Source organism: Hoplias malabaricus, chromosome Y (assembly GCF_029633855.1).
Source record: "Hoplias malabaricus isolate fHopMal1 chromosome Y, fHopMal1.hap1, whole genome shotgun sequence".
In the NCBI taxonomy this organism is placed as follows: Eukaryota; Metazoa; Chordata; class Actinopteri; order Characiformes; family Erythrinidae; genus Hoplias; species Hoplias malabaricus.
The window spans coordinates 27,776,172-27,792,373 of record NC_089820.1 but is presented as its reverse complement, the minus strand read 5'-3'; the positions used below and the strand labels follow the sequence as shown (position 1 = coordinate 27,792,373).

Below are 16,202 nucleotides of genomic sequence, written 5' to 3'. Positions count from 1 at the left end.
GGGTTCGATTCCCGCTCCGGGTGACTGTCTGTGAGGAGTGTGGTGTGTTCTCTCTGTGTCTGTGTGGGTTTCCTCCGGGTGACTGTCTGTGAGGACTGTGGTGTGTTCTCTCTCTGTCTGCGTGGGTTTCCTCCGGGTGACTGTAAGGAGTGTGGTGTGTTCTCTCTGTGTCTGTGTGGGTTTCCTCTGGGTGACTGTCTGTGAGGACTGTGGTGTGTTCTCTCTGTGTCTGTGTGGGTTTCCTCCGGGTGACTGTCTGTGAGGAGTGTGGTTTGTTCTCTCTGTGTCTGCGTGGGTTTCCTCCGGGTGACTGTGAGGAGTGTGGTGTGTTCTCTCTGTGTCTGTGTGGGTTTCCTCTGGGTGACTGTCTGTGAGGACTGTGGTGTGTTCTCTCTGTGTCTGTGTGGGTTTCCTCCGGGTGACTGTCTGTGAGGAGTGTGGTTTGTTCTCTCTGTGTCTGCGTGGGTTTCCTCCGGGTGACTGTCTGTGAGAAGTGTGGTGTGTTCTCTCTGTGTCTGTGTGGGTTTCCTCCGGGTGACTGTCTGTGAGGAGTGTGGTGTGTTCTCTCTGTGTCCGCGTGGGTTTCCTCCGGGTGACTGTCTGTGAGAAGTGTGGTGTGTTCTCTCTGTGTCTGTGTGGGTTTCCTCCGGGTGACTGTCTGTGAGGAGTGTGGTGTGTTCTCTCTGTGTCCGCGTGGGTTTCCTCCGGGTGCTCCGGTTTCCTCTCACGTTCCAAAAACACACGTTGTTAGGTGGATTGGCGACTCAAAAGTGTCCGTAGGTGTGAGTGTGTGAGTGAATGTGTGTGTGTCTGTGTTGCCCTGTGAAGGACTGGCGCCCCCTCCAGGGTGTATTCACGCCTTGCGCCCAATGATTCCAGGTAGACTCTGGACCCACCGCGACCCTGAACTGGATAAGGGATACAGATAATGAATGAATGAATGAATAAAAGACTGAAACAACCACAGGGACATGTACAGGGAGACGAAGAGCCAGACGGCAGGATGTTGCAGTGTGTGACTCTCTCTGGGCAGGTATTTTTGTGTCAGTAAGGAGGCATGTGATGTTCTGTGTCTAGGCCTTGTCTATGTTTCTGGGTGGAGCTCCAGCTGGACCTGCAGGAACTGGGAAAACTGAGTCCACTAAAGATCTGGCCAAGGCTCTGGGTCTGCTGTGTGTGGTCACCAACTGTGGAGAAGGCATGGACCATATGGTAAGAGCACAAATCTGCACTCACTGTGGGTTCTTTAGTGCACACAATGATCTCCCAGAGCAGAATTACATGTGTTACATATATCAGCCATAACATTAAAATCACCTCCTTGTTTCTACACTGTGTTTGATCAGTTCCCCTGACCTCTCTGTGGTTGTTCAGTTACAGATTGAAGTCATTCTGTTGTTCTACAGACTCTGTTAGTCTTTCAGCCTGTTGTTCAATGGTTCAGACTTTCACAGGAGCAATTTCTAGCAGCACCCCTCTGTGGGGGTCCAGAGCGCTGAGGGACAGGGGGAAAGGGAGGCAACAAAGCATGCAGAGCAACAGATGAACTACAGTCTGTAACTCTCTGTGTCTCTCTCTCCCTCTCTTTCTCTCTGTGTCTATCTCTCTCTTTCTGTCTCTCTCTCACTCTCACACTGTCTGTCTAACTCTCACTCTAACTCTCTCTCTCTCTGTCTCTCTCTCGCTCTGTCTCTCTCACTCTCTGTCTCTCTCTAACTCTCACTCTCCGTCTCTCTCACTCTCTCTCTCTCTAACTCTCTCTCTCTCTGTCTCTCTCTCTTTCTCTCTCTCTCTCTCTCTCTCTCTCTCTCTCTCTCTCTCCTGTAGGCAGTGGGAAAGATCTTTTCAGGCCTGGCTCAGTGTGGAGCATGGGGCTGTTTTGATGAGTTTAATCGTATCGACGCTTCAGTGCTCTCCGTCATCTCTTCTCAGATACAGACCATCCGCAATGCGCTCATCTTGCGCCTCAAGAGGTTCCATGTAAGTCCAGATATTAAATGAACTGATCAGATTAGCACATATTTTGGATGATGCCAGCTGCCAGTTTGTCTAGTTAAACAGTCTACTGTGATGGTATAACTTCTGAGAAAAGATCCCAGCATCATTTGACTGGTTTTATTTTTATTCTTTTTAAAGAGTCTCTGGTAGATTCAGCAGAGAGTCTGTGTAAACACTGTGTCATATTGTGATTGCCTGACAGTTTGAGGGTCAGGAGATCAGTTTGGACTCCAGAATGGGCATCTTCATCACCATGAACCCCGGCTACGCTGGACGCACAGAGCTGCCCGAGTCGGTGAAGGCTCTGTTTCGTCCGGTTGTCGTCATCGTCCCTGACCTACAGCAGATCTGCGAGATCATGCTCTTCTCTGAGGGCTTCCTCATGGCTAAGGTGACATCTAAGACCACTCCAAGTCTTTATATTTAACTCCTGTGTGTACAACTGACATATCCATCCTATTTTCATCTTTCCTCCGGTAGGTTGAACATACTTTAGAGGTCGCTGTTAATGAAATTAAATGTAGAGCCTTGGATTTCTCCACACACCTCACACCACAGTCAGTGTTTTATTCTCATTAGCTTGAATGGGATTTTTTACCACTGTTGTGTAAAGCTTGACCAACCTACCAACAGTAATCATGGAAGAACACATGTGGGCGGACCTTAGATCAATGCATTTGTATAGGACACTACCCTCTGTCCCGCCGTGAGCCACTGACCAGTCGATGTTGTGCTTGGCGAGTTGCAGGTGTTGGCGAAGAAGATGACGGTTCTCTATAAACTGGCGCGAGAGCAGCTCTCCAAACAGTCGCACTATGATTTTGGGTTGCGAGCGCTGAAGTCTGTGCTGGTGATGGCAGGAGAACTGAAGAGAGGTTCCCCTGATCTCAGCGAGGTGAGGAGATGCAGCTTAGAGGTGGAATCAGTTATTTTCTCTTTCTTCTTCTTCTTCTACTGACACCTAGTGGCCTGGATGTATGGAGAAGTGAATGAATACACCATTGGTCTGTTTTAGCTAAAAACAAACTGCAAATTCTACACAAGGGGTTCTCAAGCTATGGGCCACTGACCAGTAGTGGGCCGTTAAGCACCCTCTAGTGGTCCGCGGGCCCGTCCTGCTGGCAGAAAAGGGAACTGCAGGGTAACAGTTGGACGTCACCGAAATCAAATGAATGGCATGTGGCACTTCGTGTAGCTGTAATCCTCTCATTAGCATATTTCATCATACACAGTTGTAACAGCATTATTATGAATAACAAGGCTGAGTTACATCATGTCTGTGAATTATTTTTTCTCAGATACTGAGAAAGGCCATCTGTAATGGAAAAATAACACATTTGTATTGCTGTCAATTGTTATGGGAATTCTAAAATTAATCTCTAAGTATCACCAGGAAGGAAGATCGATGCTCAAAGAATTATTTGTGGAGACCAGAGGAATAAAGAGACATAGTCAAGAATTCTCTCTTAGCTCTCATCTTTATTGAACAGAGTCAAGCAATATATAGGACCCCAGTCACGTACACCATCATGTGCTATGTGGGTGTTATTACATCACGTCTCGTTCCATCAACACAAACGTTCCCTTATTGGTGCCTCATTATCTCCAACTTTATTACTGTCAGGAAAAACGGTGAGAGGTGACCTTCAGCCGTTGATCAGATCAAATGATTATTTTAAGACCATAAAAATCATAAAATCAACTTGAAATCAGCATTAACAAATGAAAAGTGAGTCTCAATGTAAAGAGTTACTCCTCATCATCAGAGGAGTCATGCTCCAGTGAGGCACAGACTGGCGGGGGGCATTTCAAGAGACATTTCTTCCAGCGGATGTCTCTCGTGACCAGAGGCTGCAGGGTGAAGCTCCATGTACACGTCTGCACTCACCACACTGAATGTATCAGAACGCTCAATAGTTTTGATGATCAGAATTCTGATACAGGGAATAATCAACATCCGATTAGTGTCATTACTAATAGAGAAATTATCACAGCGACAGATAGTTTCAGCCCCAATGCTCCCCATTTACCAAAATAGGAATCAAACCATGTCATCCACTCATTATTTACACCTGAAAATTCATACAACTCCTCAGTGAAAGTTGTTAACTCCTTCATAGCCTCAGTGAATGACTCGTTTGCTGCTGTGTGATTAGAAATGAAAGTGCAGCAGTGATCACCAAACGTGACATACACCTCCCTTTTCAGCCCAAATCATATCTAGGGCAATTCGGTTCTGATATGTCATTTGTGAAGTCTAGTGCAACTGTTCCCCCAGAATTCTCAGTGTTTCACGGGTCATATTGGCCAGACGTTGTTGATTATACCATATACCATACTCATAGGGAGCGTCCAAACTATCATTATAATCATCTGGGTTTACACTCATCTCTGTAGGGGACAACATTAAGAAAGACTTACGCCATGTGGGACATTCACGATGTATGACTGAATAATTGGACGTTTTTGAGTTAGCTGCTAGAGCACAATCTCTAGGACACCCTTTATTGACTGATCTAGGATGTCTTCATCCTACACATTTGACTTTTATTCCCCTGCAGTGAGCGTTCCCGAGCTCCCTGTTCACCACCCAGTCTCCTGTTTCAATGGTTTAATTAAAGCTGCTGCTGCCTGTGAGTGAACAGAACGTAAGATTGTTAGTAATTTCTTACAATAGGACGACATGTGGTCTTCCGAGAGTCCCACGTCGTCCACGTGGCCTGGTGGATCCAAACCCAATCCAATCTCAGTGGCCTGCCAAACAAACTTCAAAAGGTACATTAACACCAGTGGTAACGCCTGCACCCAATTGAGCCCTGTTTCAACATTTCTGTAGTTTGCTTTTGATTCTTGCATTTCCCCTCTCTCGATTGCTCCTGCGCTCTGTGGATGATATGCACAGTGTACTTTCACATCAATGCCCAATTTCTCTTCTAGCTGAGTGAGTGCTGTGCTGCTCATTAATTAATTAACTAACGTTTGTACTTTTATAAAGATTTTCAGGAATCCAAAAAACTCTCTCTCTTGCCCTCTCTTTCTCTCTCTCTCTCTCTGTCTCTCTCTGTCTTTCTCTCTCTCTCTCTCTCTCTCTCTCTCGTGCTCTCTCTCTCTCCCTCTCTCTCTCTCTCTCTCTCTCTTGTGCTCTCTCTATCTCTCTCTCTCTCTCTCTCTCTCTCTCTCTCTCTCTCAGGATGTGGTGCTGATGCGAGCTCTGAGGGACATGAATCTTCCTAAGTTTGTGTTTGAGGATGTTCCTCTGTTTTTGGGGCTGATTTCGGATCTGTTCCCGGGCTTGGACTGTCCTCGAGTGCGCTATCCCAGCTTCAATGATGCTGTGGAAAACATCCTTCAGGAAAATAAATACATCCTACTTCCCAATCAGGTGATCTCCCATCAGTCTCCTCTAAATCCAGCCAAAACATTTAAATATTCATGTTACTGCGTTTTATAGGCCTTCATTTATTAGTGTTATATTTCTCTGAAAAGTCTTATAACTCTATAATCTATCTCATGGCCTTATTAACCTTGGGCTTCTACTAAAAATATACCGATGCAGACCCATGCAAAGCCCACACAGGAAGATGAGGGATAGACATGTTGTTTGATGACACACATTAATGAACATAGAACAGTCCCACCGACCAGTCACCAGTCTCCTCCCGTTTCTCTAGCAGCAAGAGACAGAACTCACAGTGAAACTAAACTCTAGGGGGCGCTGCTGGTTCGTGCTGCTGCATGCAGTCTGTGCTTCATTAACACAGAAGGGTTTGTGTGGATCAATCTGTATCGGCTGCATTTCAGAAGACGCTGGACGTTATGGGAGGAGTCAGCGGGCGGTTCCTAAACGAGGAGCTTGTGTCTGATTCGCTGCGCTGTACATTATGGGAGGAGTCAGTGGGTGTTGTGGTCCGTTGCTGAACTGATATTCACACAACAGTCCATTTTGCTGTAGACCTGCAACAGCAGAGTAACACCGTTCCCCCTCATAGTGTCTTTTTAAGAGAGTGAAATAGTCCTCAGCGTGAACCAAGTTAAGCTTCCTAGCTTTAAATTTTGCAAATGATTGTATGAAATATCAGCATCAGCCTTAGGTCGTGCTTGATCAGTCGTTTCACCCGCTCTGTCTGTCTGCAGGTGGATAAAGTGGTCCAGATGTACGAGACAATGATGACCAGACACACAACCATGGTGGTGGGCCCCACAGGAGGAGGGAAGTCTGTGGTCATTAACACTCTGTGCCAGGCCCAGACCAGGTCTCCATCGCTTCTTTACATTTTAAATATTCTCATCACTGCTGGACCAAAACCTTAAAGGGGGCATATTATGAAAGAACCCCTAGTTCAGTGCATGTGCACATTAAAGTGTGAATCCGGAGCACACCAGCCCACACATTGTGAAACAAGACCCCCAGTCATTTTTCTGTCAGCTGCAAAAACATTGGATAAAACGAGCCGTTCAGATTCTGCTGTATTCGATGTTTCCTTATGAGTCCAATGTGTTCCATTGTGCAAAACATGCAGAATATGTTCCATTCACATGTCAGTCAGGAGATGTCCTCTCCATGAGCTACTCTTTGCGCTGGAAACTGGTCTGATGTGGTTACGAAGCCCTTTAAATGTCTTTAAATGGATAAAAAGCACAAGGTCTCTGTGCGATATGCTACGTTTTCGCTCTCTCTGCTAATGGCCGAGAAATGGCATTAAAAGATACAGTCACTTCTTACTCAAACACACCGCTGCACCTTAAAAGATACAGTCGCTTCTTACTCACACACACCGCTCCACATTAAAAGATACAGTCGCTTCTTACTCACACACACCGCTGCACCTTAAAAGATACAGTAGCTTCTTACTCACACACACCGCTGCACCTTAAACGATACAGTCGCTTCTTACTCACACACACCGCTCCACCTTAAAAGATACAGTCGCTTCTTACTCACACACACCGCTCCAACTTAAAAGATACAATCGCTTCTTACTCACACACACCGCTGCACCTTAAAAGATAAAGTCGCTTCTTACTCACTCACACGCACCGCTCCTCATTAAAAGTTACAGTCGCTTCTTACTCACTCACACGCACCGCTCCACATTAAAAGGTACAGTCGCTTCTTACTCACACACACCGCTCCACATTAAAAGATACAGTTGCTTCTTAGTCACACACACCGCTCCACATTAAAAGGTACAGTCGCTTCTTACTCACACACACCGCTCCACATTAAAAGGTACAGTCGCTTCTTACACACACTCACCGCTGCACCTTAAAAGATACAGTCGCTTCTTACTCACATGCACTGCTCCACCTTAAAAGATACAGTCGCTTCTTACTCACATGCACCGCTCCACCTTAAAAGATACAGTCGCTTCTTACTCACACGCACCGCTCCACCTTAAAAGATACAGTTGCTTCTTACTCACACACACCGCTCCACCTTAAAAGATACAGTCGCTTCTTACACACACGCACCGCTGCACCTTAAAAGATACAGTCGCTTCTTACACACACACACCGCTGCACCTTAAAAGATACAGTCGCTTCTTACTCACACGCACCGCTGCACCTTAAAAGATACAGTCGCTTCTTACTCACACGTACCGCTCCACCTTAAAAGATACAGTCGCTTCTTACTCACACGCACCGCTCCACCTTAAAAGATACAGTCGCTTCTTACTCACACGCACCGCTCCACCTTAAAAGATACAGTCGCTTCTTACTCACACGCACCGCTCCACCTTAAAAGATACAGTCGCTTCTTACTCACACGCACCGCTCCACCTTAAAAGATACAGTCGCTTCTTACTCACACACACCGCTGCAACTTAAAAGATACAGTCGCTTCTTACTCACACGCACCGCTCCACCTTAAAAGATACAGTCGCTTCTTACTCACACGCACCGCTCCACCTTAAAAGATACAGTCGCTTCTTGCTTCTTACTCACACGCACCGCTCCACCTTAAAAGAAACAGACGCTTCTTACTCACACGCACCGCTCCACCTTAAAAGATACAGTCGCTTCTTACTTACACGCACTGCTCCACCTTAAAAGATACAGTCGCTTCTTACTCACACGCACCGCTCCACATTAAAAGATACAGTCGCTTCTTACTCACACGCACCGCTCCACCTTAAAAGATACAGTCGCTTCTTACTCACACACACCGCTCCACCTTAAAAGATACAGTCGCTTCTTACTCACACACACCGCTCCACCTTAAAAGATACAGCCGCTTCTTACTCACACACACCGCTCCACATTAAAAGATACAGTCACTTCTTACTCACACACACCGCTGCACCTTAAAAGATACAGTCACTTCTTACTCACACACACCGCTGCACCTTAAAAGATACAGTCGCTTCTTACTCACACACACCGCTCCACCCAGCTTCTGAACTTAAACAAACCAGAGAGCAGCCTTTCCCCCACAGTCGTAGACATTGTCTTTAAAAAGAAGTCAACTGGTTCATTCAATCACAGTGCAAAGAACAGATTGCATTCTCAGAATGTGCCAAAACATAAAAAAATGACTGTGGTAAGGCCTCTCCAAATAAACACTGTCTCTCTTCCAATCTCCCGCCTCAAGTCCCTCAGGCACTTTATACCCATCAGTGCACCTTTGCCAGGTGTTTCCCACAGAGCTGGTGCCAGTAGATACTCAGAGCTCAAACCAAGTGAGGAGTGTCATGTGGCCCCCAGCACAGCAGTAGGTTGAAGTTGCTTCCTGCCTGGTTCATTACCTCACCTGTGAGACGTAATGAGACCCTTCCATCTGGGTTCTGGGGGCTTGGCCCACAAAGGTAAATGTTTTTGTTCCAACAGTGATGAATTCTACAGACAATAAACTGCTGTGTTTGCTTTTTTGACCTCTGAGTGTGAACTGTGTAACTCCAGGCTTGGACTTCTGACCAAAATGTATTCGCTGAACCCTAAAGCCATGAGTGTGATCGAGCTCTACGGTGTCCTGGACCCATTGACACGCGACTGGACAGACGGGATACTCTCCAACATTTTTAGAGACATCAACAGGCCTACGGACAAGAAGGAGAGAAGGTAGCCTTGTCTGCTCACGTCTGCCGTCCAACAACATGCACACATCAGCTTTTTTAAAACATGCCACAGGGCACTGTTTGATTTACTCTGGTCTCTACATTCATGGTACAGAGACGGCGTAATTGTCACAGGGTACGGCTTGTGCCACCACAGATTCAGCGTGGACCATGGACACCGAGGGTACACCTCATACCCTACAGGACCCAGTGTGGCCTGTGGTATGTGAAGTGGGTTTGCTCTGCAGCACGGACCGATGCTCTATTGCCTTCACATGGGAATGAGCATTCGGCTTCCTCAGGGTGCAATGATTGTCAGTTCACTTAAGAGTGGGGCCATCCTGCTCCTCCAGGTTTCATTTAAAATGGTCCCTTGCCAGTGGAGTCCCTAGTTTCCATGTTTTGGAGTAATTTGGGAATCAGGGGCCCAAGCAGAGCAGTGGACATCACCTCCACCACAAGCGTAAGCTCTGTTTAACTACAGCCCACGCGTGCAGTGTAGTGTATTAGCTCATGTTTTTAATCATGTGGCACTTTAATGAAACATCAGTTGTGTAGCATCAGATGTGTTGTGTCGTGTGTGGCTGGTTCCCGCAGGTACATCCTGTTTGATGGCGATGTGGATGCTCTTTGGGTGGAGAACATGAACTCGGTGATGGATGACAACAAACTGCTAACGCTAGCTAACGGAGAGAGGATCCGCCTGCAGAGCCACTGCGCTCTTCTCTTTGAGGTGTTTATGGACTCGTGTTCAGCATTTTAAAGTCCAAATTTGTAGTTTTTTAGGGGGTGACGTTGTACAGATACGTTTTAAAGTGGTTTTATGTAACGTTTAATTGTATTTAAAAATTCAAACATTCTCCCACCATTTTGTCATTTTGTGTTAGCTCCGTTTATTTAACGAAAAATATTAAGTAAATCTTAAATCTTAGCCATTTCTCGTCTTTAAAAGAAGCATAAAAAAGATTGGGAATTTTCTGACTCTTTACTACAAACTGAATACAGTAAGGGTGTGTGGGAGGGGCAGAGAGAGAGAGAGAGAGAGAGACAGAGAGAGAGAGAGCTGAAGAGAGACATAAAAAAAAGGCATGGTAAAAATTGTTCAAAATCAGAAGTAAACAAAAATGACTGAAATAAGCCACAAGTCCTAAGGGCTACTACACTCCGTTCCCAATCACTAACCTCAAATTCTCCGTCTGCAACTGGTCTAAACCCACACTCACACTGACTTTTGGACACAGTATTGTCCCCAAGAACAGAACAAACCCATCACAGTCTTCTGCAGCTTTTTCCTGATGGAGCTCAGAACCAACGCAGCGCCCAATAAACTCTTCACTTTTCACACGGCTTCAGTTTTAGGTTCTTTTTGTAATCTTTAACTAAGCAAATGTCACCTTATTACAGCTGCATTACAGTTGTATGACCGTAGGCTTTTTGATTCCAGGTTGGAGACCTGCAGTATGCCTCCCCTGCCACGGTGTCCCGCTGTGGAATGGTGTTTGTGGACCCCAAAAACCTGCGCTATGCCCCTTATTGGCAAAAGTGGGTTAACAACAGACCTGTGAAAGTAAGTCCTCTGCCTTCTTCTTCCCTCTCGTCCTCTAACATTCAGGGATCCAGTGTATGCAAATGAGCATCTTTTCTGTCTCCAGGAGCAAGCAGACCTGAGAAAACTGTTTGAGAAGTATGTTCCCAGCGCCATCGACAGGGTAGTGGAGGGAATAGTGGACGGTGTTCAAGGAGAGAGGCTGAAGACCATCGTCCCTCAGACCGATTTAAACATGGTGCGTTAGTAGGGTCAGGGACATGTTTCATATGAGCTACATTTCTGTTGGCACTGATGACATTTTTGTCTGTGTTTGGGCCGGACCCGATAGCACAATAGTTACGCGATCCAAATCTTAAGGCGTGTAAGACATCCGTAACTGCGACAATAAGCCAATGTGATTCTCAGGAGGAATCAGCGGAATCTTCACAACTAGGATTCACTGAGTAGGAACGATGATGAATATATTACTTTGCTGTAAACACTGCAACTAAACCCCACACTGACCCCTGAACAAATTGAGTTTATTTTGTAAAAATCAACAAATACACAATCCAACACCTGTAACACTCTAAAAACGTTAGAACGGAGGCGAGTTTCGCTGAGCTCCATCACCTTTCTTTTACTCACACATTTCAAGCATTTGGGAAATGAGGAGACTCAGCGCTGCCTGTTTCCCACTCAATTCAAGACTTCAGCTGCTCAACAGTCTGTGGTCACCATCGTCTGATTCTCCTCTTCATGACGACCAAAGCAGACACATCTGGACGCAGGCCGGTCACACGCGCACACTGTGTTTGTGAAGCATTGTTGCAGCACATGGAGAATGGGGCCTGGCATCAGATGTTGAAATACACCTCCACATCATGAGGACCCTCACACATACACAGGTCACTAATGACTGTCTGGACTGGCCCATTCAGATATGGCACAAAGATATTACTCTTTGCGTTCCTAAAAACAAGCTGAAAATCGGACTTATCTGACCACAGCAAACATCTTCACTGTCTTTCTGACCGTCTGAGATTAGCTCAGGTCCAGAGAACTCAGTAGGGTTTCTGTACGGGCTGTGGGTCTATGGCTTTCTCCTGGTGTCAAACAGAGTTTCAGTTTTTTCACTGTTCACTGGTTTTCTGAAGTACTCTCAAGCCCATGTGGCTATGTTTCTCAAAATAGGGTGACAGTTTTTCATGCAGTGCCGTCCGAGGCCTGGAAGGTCACACTTATTCAGCAGTAGTGTCCAGCCCTGCCCTACACACACTGGGACTTCTCCTGAGTTCCTAAATCTTACCAATAAAGTCTGGCACACACTGCAGGATTTTTCATTCACTCATTCCCTGCAACCACTTATCCAGTTCAGGGTCAAGGTAGGTCCGGAGCCTACCCGGAATTACTGGGTGCAAGGCAGGAACACAACCTTGAGAGGCGGCAGTCCTTCACAGGGTGACACACACTCACACCTACGGAAACACTACCAACGTGTGTTTTTGGAGCATGGGAGGAAACCGGATCACCCAGAGGAAACCCACGCAGACACAGGGAGAACACACCACACTCCTCACAGACAGTCACCCGGAGGAAACCCACGCAGACACAGGGAGAACTCACCACACTCCTCACAGACAGTCACCCAGAGGAAACCCTCACAGACACAGAGAGAACACACCACACTCCTCACAGACAGTCACCTGGAGGAAACCCACGCAGACACAGAGAGAACACATCACACTCCTCACAGACAGTCACCCGGAGGAAACCCACGCAGACACAGGGAGAACACACCACACTCCTCACAGACAGTCACCCGGAGGAAACCCACGCAGACACAGAGAGAACACACCACACTCCTCACAGACAATCACCCGGAGGAAACCCACACATACACAGGGAGAACACACCACACTCCTCAGAGACAGTCACCTGGAGGAAACCCACGCAGACACAGGGAGAACACACCACGCTCCTCAGAGACAGTCACCCGGAGGAAACCCACGCAGACACAGAGAGAACACACCACACTCCTCACAGACAGTCACCCGGAGGAAACCCACACATACACAGGGAGAACACTCCACACAGACAGTCACCTGGAGGAAACCCACACAGACACAGAGAGAACACACCACACTCCTCAGAGACAGTCACCTGGAGGAAACCCACGCAGACACAGGGAGAACACACCACGCTCCTCAGAGACAGTCACCCGGAGGAAACCCACGCAGACACAGAGAGAACACACCACACTCCTCACAGACAGTCACCCGGAGGAAACCCACACATACACAGGGAGAACACTCCACACAGACAGTCACCTGGAGGAAACCCACACAGACACAGAGAGAACACACCACACTCCTCACAGACAGTCACCCGGAGGAAACCCACACAGACACAGAGAGAACACACCACACTCCTCACAGACAGTAACCCGGAGGAAACCCACGCAGACACAGGGAGAACACACCACACTCCTCACAGACAGTCACCTGGAGGAAACCCACGCAGACACAGGGAGAACACACCACACTCCTCACAGACAGTCACCCGGAGGAAACCCACACAGACACAGGGAGAACACACCACACTCCTCACAGACAGTCACCCGGAGGAAACCCACGCAGACACAGAGAGAACACACCACACTCCTCACAGACAGTCACCCGGAGGAAACCCACACAGACACAGGGAGAACACACCACACTCCTCACAGACAGTCACCCGGAGGAAACCCACGCAGACACAGAGAGAACACACCACACTCCTCACAGACAGTCACCCGGAGGAAACCCACGCAGACACAGAGAGAACACACCACACTCCTCACAGACAGTCGCTGAGACACCTGAGACACCCCACACATTTTTCACAGATGTGTTGGTGCTTGATTGATGTTAGAGCTCAAAGACCCCACACTACACCACCCGCCGTGAATGAACAACACACACTTTCTGATCACACTGACCGACAGCTTTGCTCATCAAAACCTCACGGGAGTTTCTCCTGAAATGCTGCATCCTGAGAGCAGGCGGCGGTTTCTCACCCTCGGGCTGTGTCCCAAACACCAAACAGATGCTGCTCACAAAAGCAGCATTTTGAAATGAAGGTGTTTGTAACCGAGAGTATTCAATATTTCAGCACATTGTCAGGGCATCTGTTCACTAGCGCCCCCTCGTGAGAGTAATTACAATTTTGGGACAAAAGCAGGCAGCAAATTAAACAAGCTTTAAATACAGACACGACTCTGCACCCTCTTTCCTCAGAGCACTGTCTCAGTAACAGCCCTCCGCTCAGTTCAGACACAGCCTGGATGTGAAGAAACATGGCGGATGGCGGTGAAAGGATCCCAGCTTGACTCTCATTGGTTTATCATCTTTCAGGCCTGACGTTAACGTGTTGTTTCACACCTGAGAATCGTTTGTGATCACTCTAAAATTGGGAGACCTCTTGTGACGGTCGGGAGAACTGAATCGGCCACAGAGCCGCCCCAGTAGTCCTGTAGCGTGGGCCCGGCTTTAACGAATAAAACATGCAAAGAGAAAGATGCGGTTTGATCATGAGTGTCCATAGTGTGCTGTATGTCACTGCTGTTAAGGTGGTGCAGTTGTCTACGATGCTGGACGCTTTGCTGGAGCCAGAGGAGCTGAGCTCCGAGGAGCTGGAGTGTTTCTTCATCGAGGCTTTGTACTGCTCCCTCGGAGCCACGCTGCTGGAGTCCGGACGGAAGAAGTTTGATGATTTCATTAAAAAACTCTCGTCTCTCTCCATCGTTCACGACGAGAAAACGCTGGCCGGCCCCGGAGAGCTCCCAGGTACTGACCACCTGTTTTGTTTTACTTGTGGGGGGTTGTTTGTCTTTATTTATTACCACTGAACATCTGTGGCATGCTTCAGGACACCTGCCGACTCTCTACGACTTTCACTTCGATGGAAGCATGAAGAAATGGACACCTTGGAGCTCGCTGGTCTCCAAGTACATCCACAGCCCGGACACAAAGTTCATTGACATCCTCGGTACAGCTTTATTTACACTTTTAATCTTCTCTTCTCTTGTCTTCTCTTCTCTTCTCCTCTATTCTCTTCTCTTCACCATCCTCTTCTCCTCTATTATCTTCTCTTTTCCATCGTCTTCTCTTACCTTCTCTTCTTTTCTTCATGCTTTTCTATTCTCTTCTCCTTTTCACCATCCTCTTCTCCTCTATTCTTTTCTCTTCTCTTCACCATCCTCTTCTCCTCTTCTTCATGCTTTTCTATTCTCTTCTCTTTTCCATCCTCTTCTCCTCTATTATCTTCTCTTCTCTTCTCTTCTCTTCTCTTCTCTGTCCTCTTCTCTTTTTCATGCTTTTCTGTTCTCTTCTCTTTTCCATCCTCTTCTCCTCTATTCTCTTCTCTGTCCTCTTCTCTTCTTCATGCTTTTCTGTTCTCTTCTCCTCTTCACCATCCTCTTCTCCTCTATTCTCTTCTTTTCTCTTTTCCATCCTTTTCTCTTCTCCATCATATTCTCTTCTCCATCATTTTTTATTCTCTTCTCTGTCATCTTCGCTTCTCTTCCTCATGCTTTTATATTCTCTTCTCCTTTTTACCATCCTCTTCTCCTCTATTATCTTCTCTTTTTCATCATCTTCTTTTCTCTTCTCTTCTCCATCATATTCTCTTCTCCATCATCTTTTCTTCTCTTTCCGTCATCTTCTCTTCTCTGTCATCTTCTCTTCTCTTCCTCATGCTTTTCTATTCTCTTCTCCTCTTCACCATCCTCTTTTCCTCTATTATCTTCTCTTTTTCATCATATTCTCTTCTTCATGCTTTTCTGTTCTCTTCTCCTCTTCACCATCCTCTTCTCCTCTATTCTCTTCTCTTTTCCATCCTTTTCTCTTCTCCATCATCTTCTTTTCTCTTCTCTTCTCCATCATATTCTCTTCTCCATCATCTTTTCTTCTCTTTACGTCATCTTCTCTTCTCTTCCTCATGCTTTTCTATTCTCTTCTCCTTTTTACCATCCTCTTCTCCTCTATTATCTTCTCTTTTCCATCATATTCTCTTCTCTTCTCTTCTTCATGCTTTTCTGCTCTCTTCTCCTCTTCACCATCCTCTTCTCCTCTATTCTCTTCTCTTTTCCATCCTTTTCTCTTCTCTTCTCCATCATATTCTCTTCTCCATCATCTTTTGTTCTCTTCTCTTTCCATCATCTTCTCTTCTCTGTCATCCTCTCTTCTCCCCTATTCTCTTCTCTTCTCTTTTCCATCCTTTTCTCTTCTCTTCTCTTTTCCATCCTCTTCTCTTCTCGTCTCTTCTCTTCTCTTCTCTTCTCTTCTCTATTATTTAGCTGTTTTAATATGACATGTGTACTCTGCTGTGTTTCTCAGTTCCTACAGTGGACACCACCCGTGTGACCTGGCTGCTGGAGCAGATGGTGAAGGTGAAGAGGCCTGTGGTGCTGGTGGGAGAATCCGGAACCTCGAAAACGGCCACGACACAGAACTTTCTCAACAACCTCAACGCGGACTCCACAGTGAGTTCTGCAGCGTCCTTTCTGTCAGCGTTTACACCCCCAGGCTTCACCAGCTCTGGAGCAAGGCACGTGTAGTTGATCTTCACAGTGAAAACCA

At 46.7% G+C, this 16,202-nt stretch overlaps 1 protein-coding gene across 2 annotated transcripts in view; it reads left to right on the top strand.

Moving 5' to 3' along the window:
* Window positions 1-16,202, top strand: part of LOC136677671 (dynein axonemal heavy chain 10-like) — a 137,773-nt gene that overhangs the window by 59,440 nt on the left and 62,131 nt on the right. For both annotated transcript variants that reach the window (XM_066655266.1, XM_066655265.1), the window contains exons 32-44: window positions 1,078-1,212; window positions 1,828-1,980; window positions 2,201-2,389; window positions 2,747-2,893; window positions 5,189-5,380; window positions 6,133-6,251; window positions 8,899-9,057; window positions 9,651-9,786; window positions 10,498-10,620; window positions 10,706-10,837; window positions 14,192-14,408; window positions 14,491-14,610; window positions 15,960-16,105. In XM_066655266.1, the coding sequence (XP_066511363.1) occupies window positions 1,078-1,212; window positions 1,828-1,980; window positions 2,201-2,389; window positions 2,747-2,893; window positions 5,189-5,380; window positions 6,133-6,251; window positions 8,899-9,057; window positions 9,651-9,786; window positions 10,498-10,620; window positions 10,706-10,837; window positions 14,192-14,408; window positions 14,491-14,610; window positions 15,960-16,105 (1,968 nt within the window). The remainder of the gene's footprint in view (window positions 1-1,077; window positions 1,213-1,827; window positions 1,981-2,200; window positions 2,390-2,746; window positions 2,894-5,188; window positions 5,381-6,132; window positions 6,252-8,898; window positions 9,058-9,650; window positions 9,787-10,497; window positions 10,621-10,705; window positions 10,838-14,191; window positions 14,409-14,490; window positions 14,611-15,959; window positions 16,106-16,202) is intronic.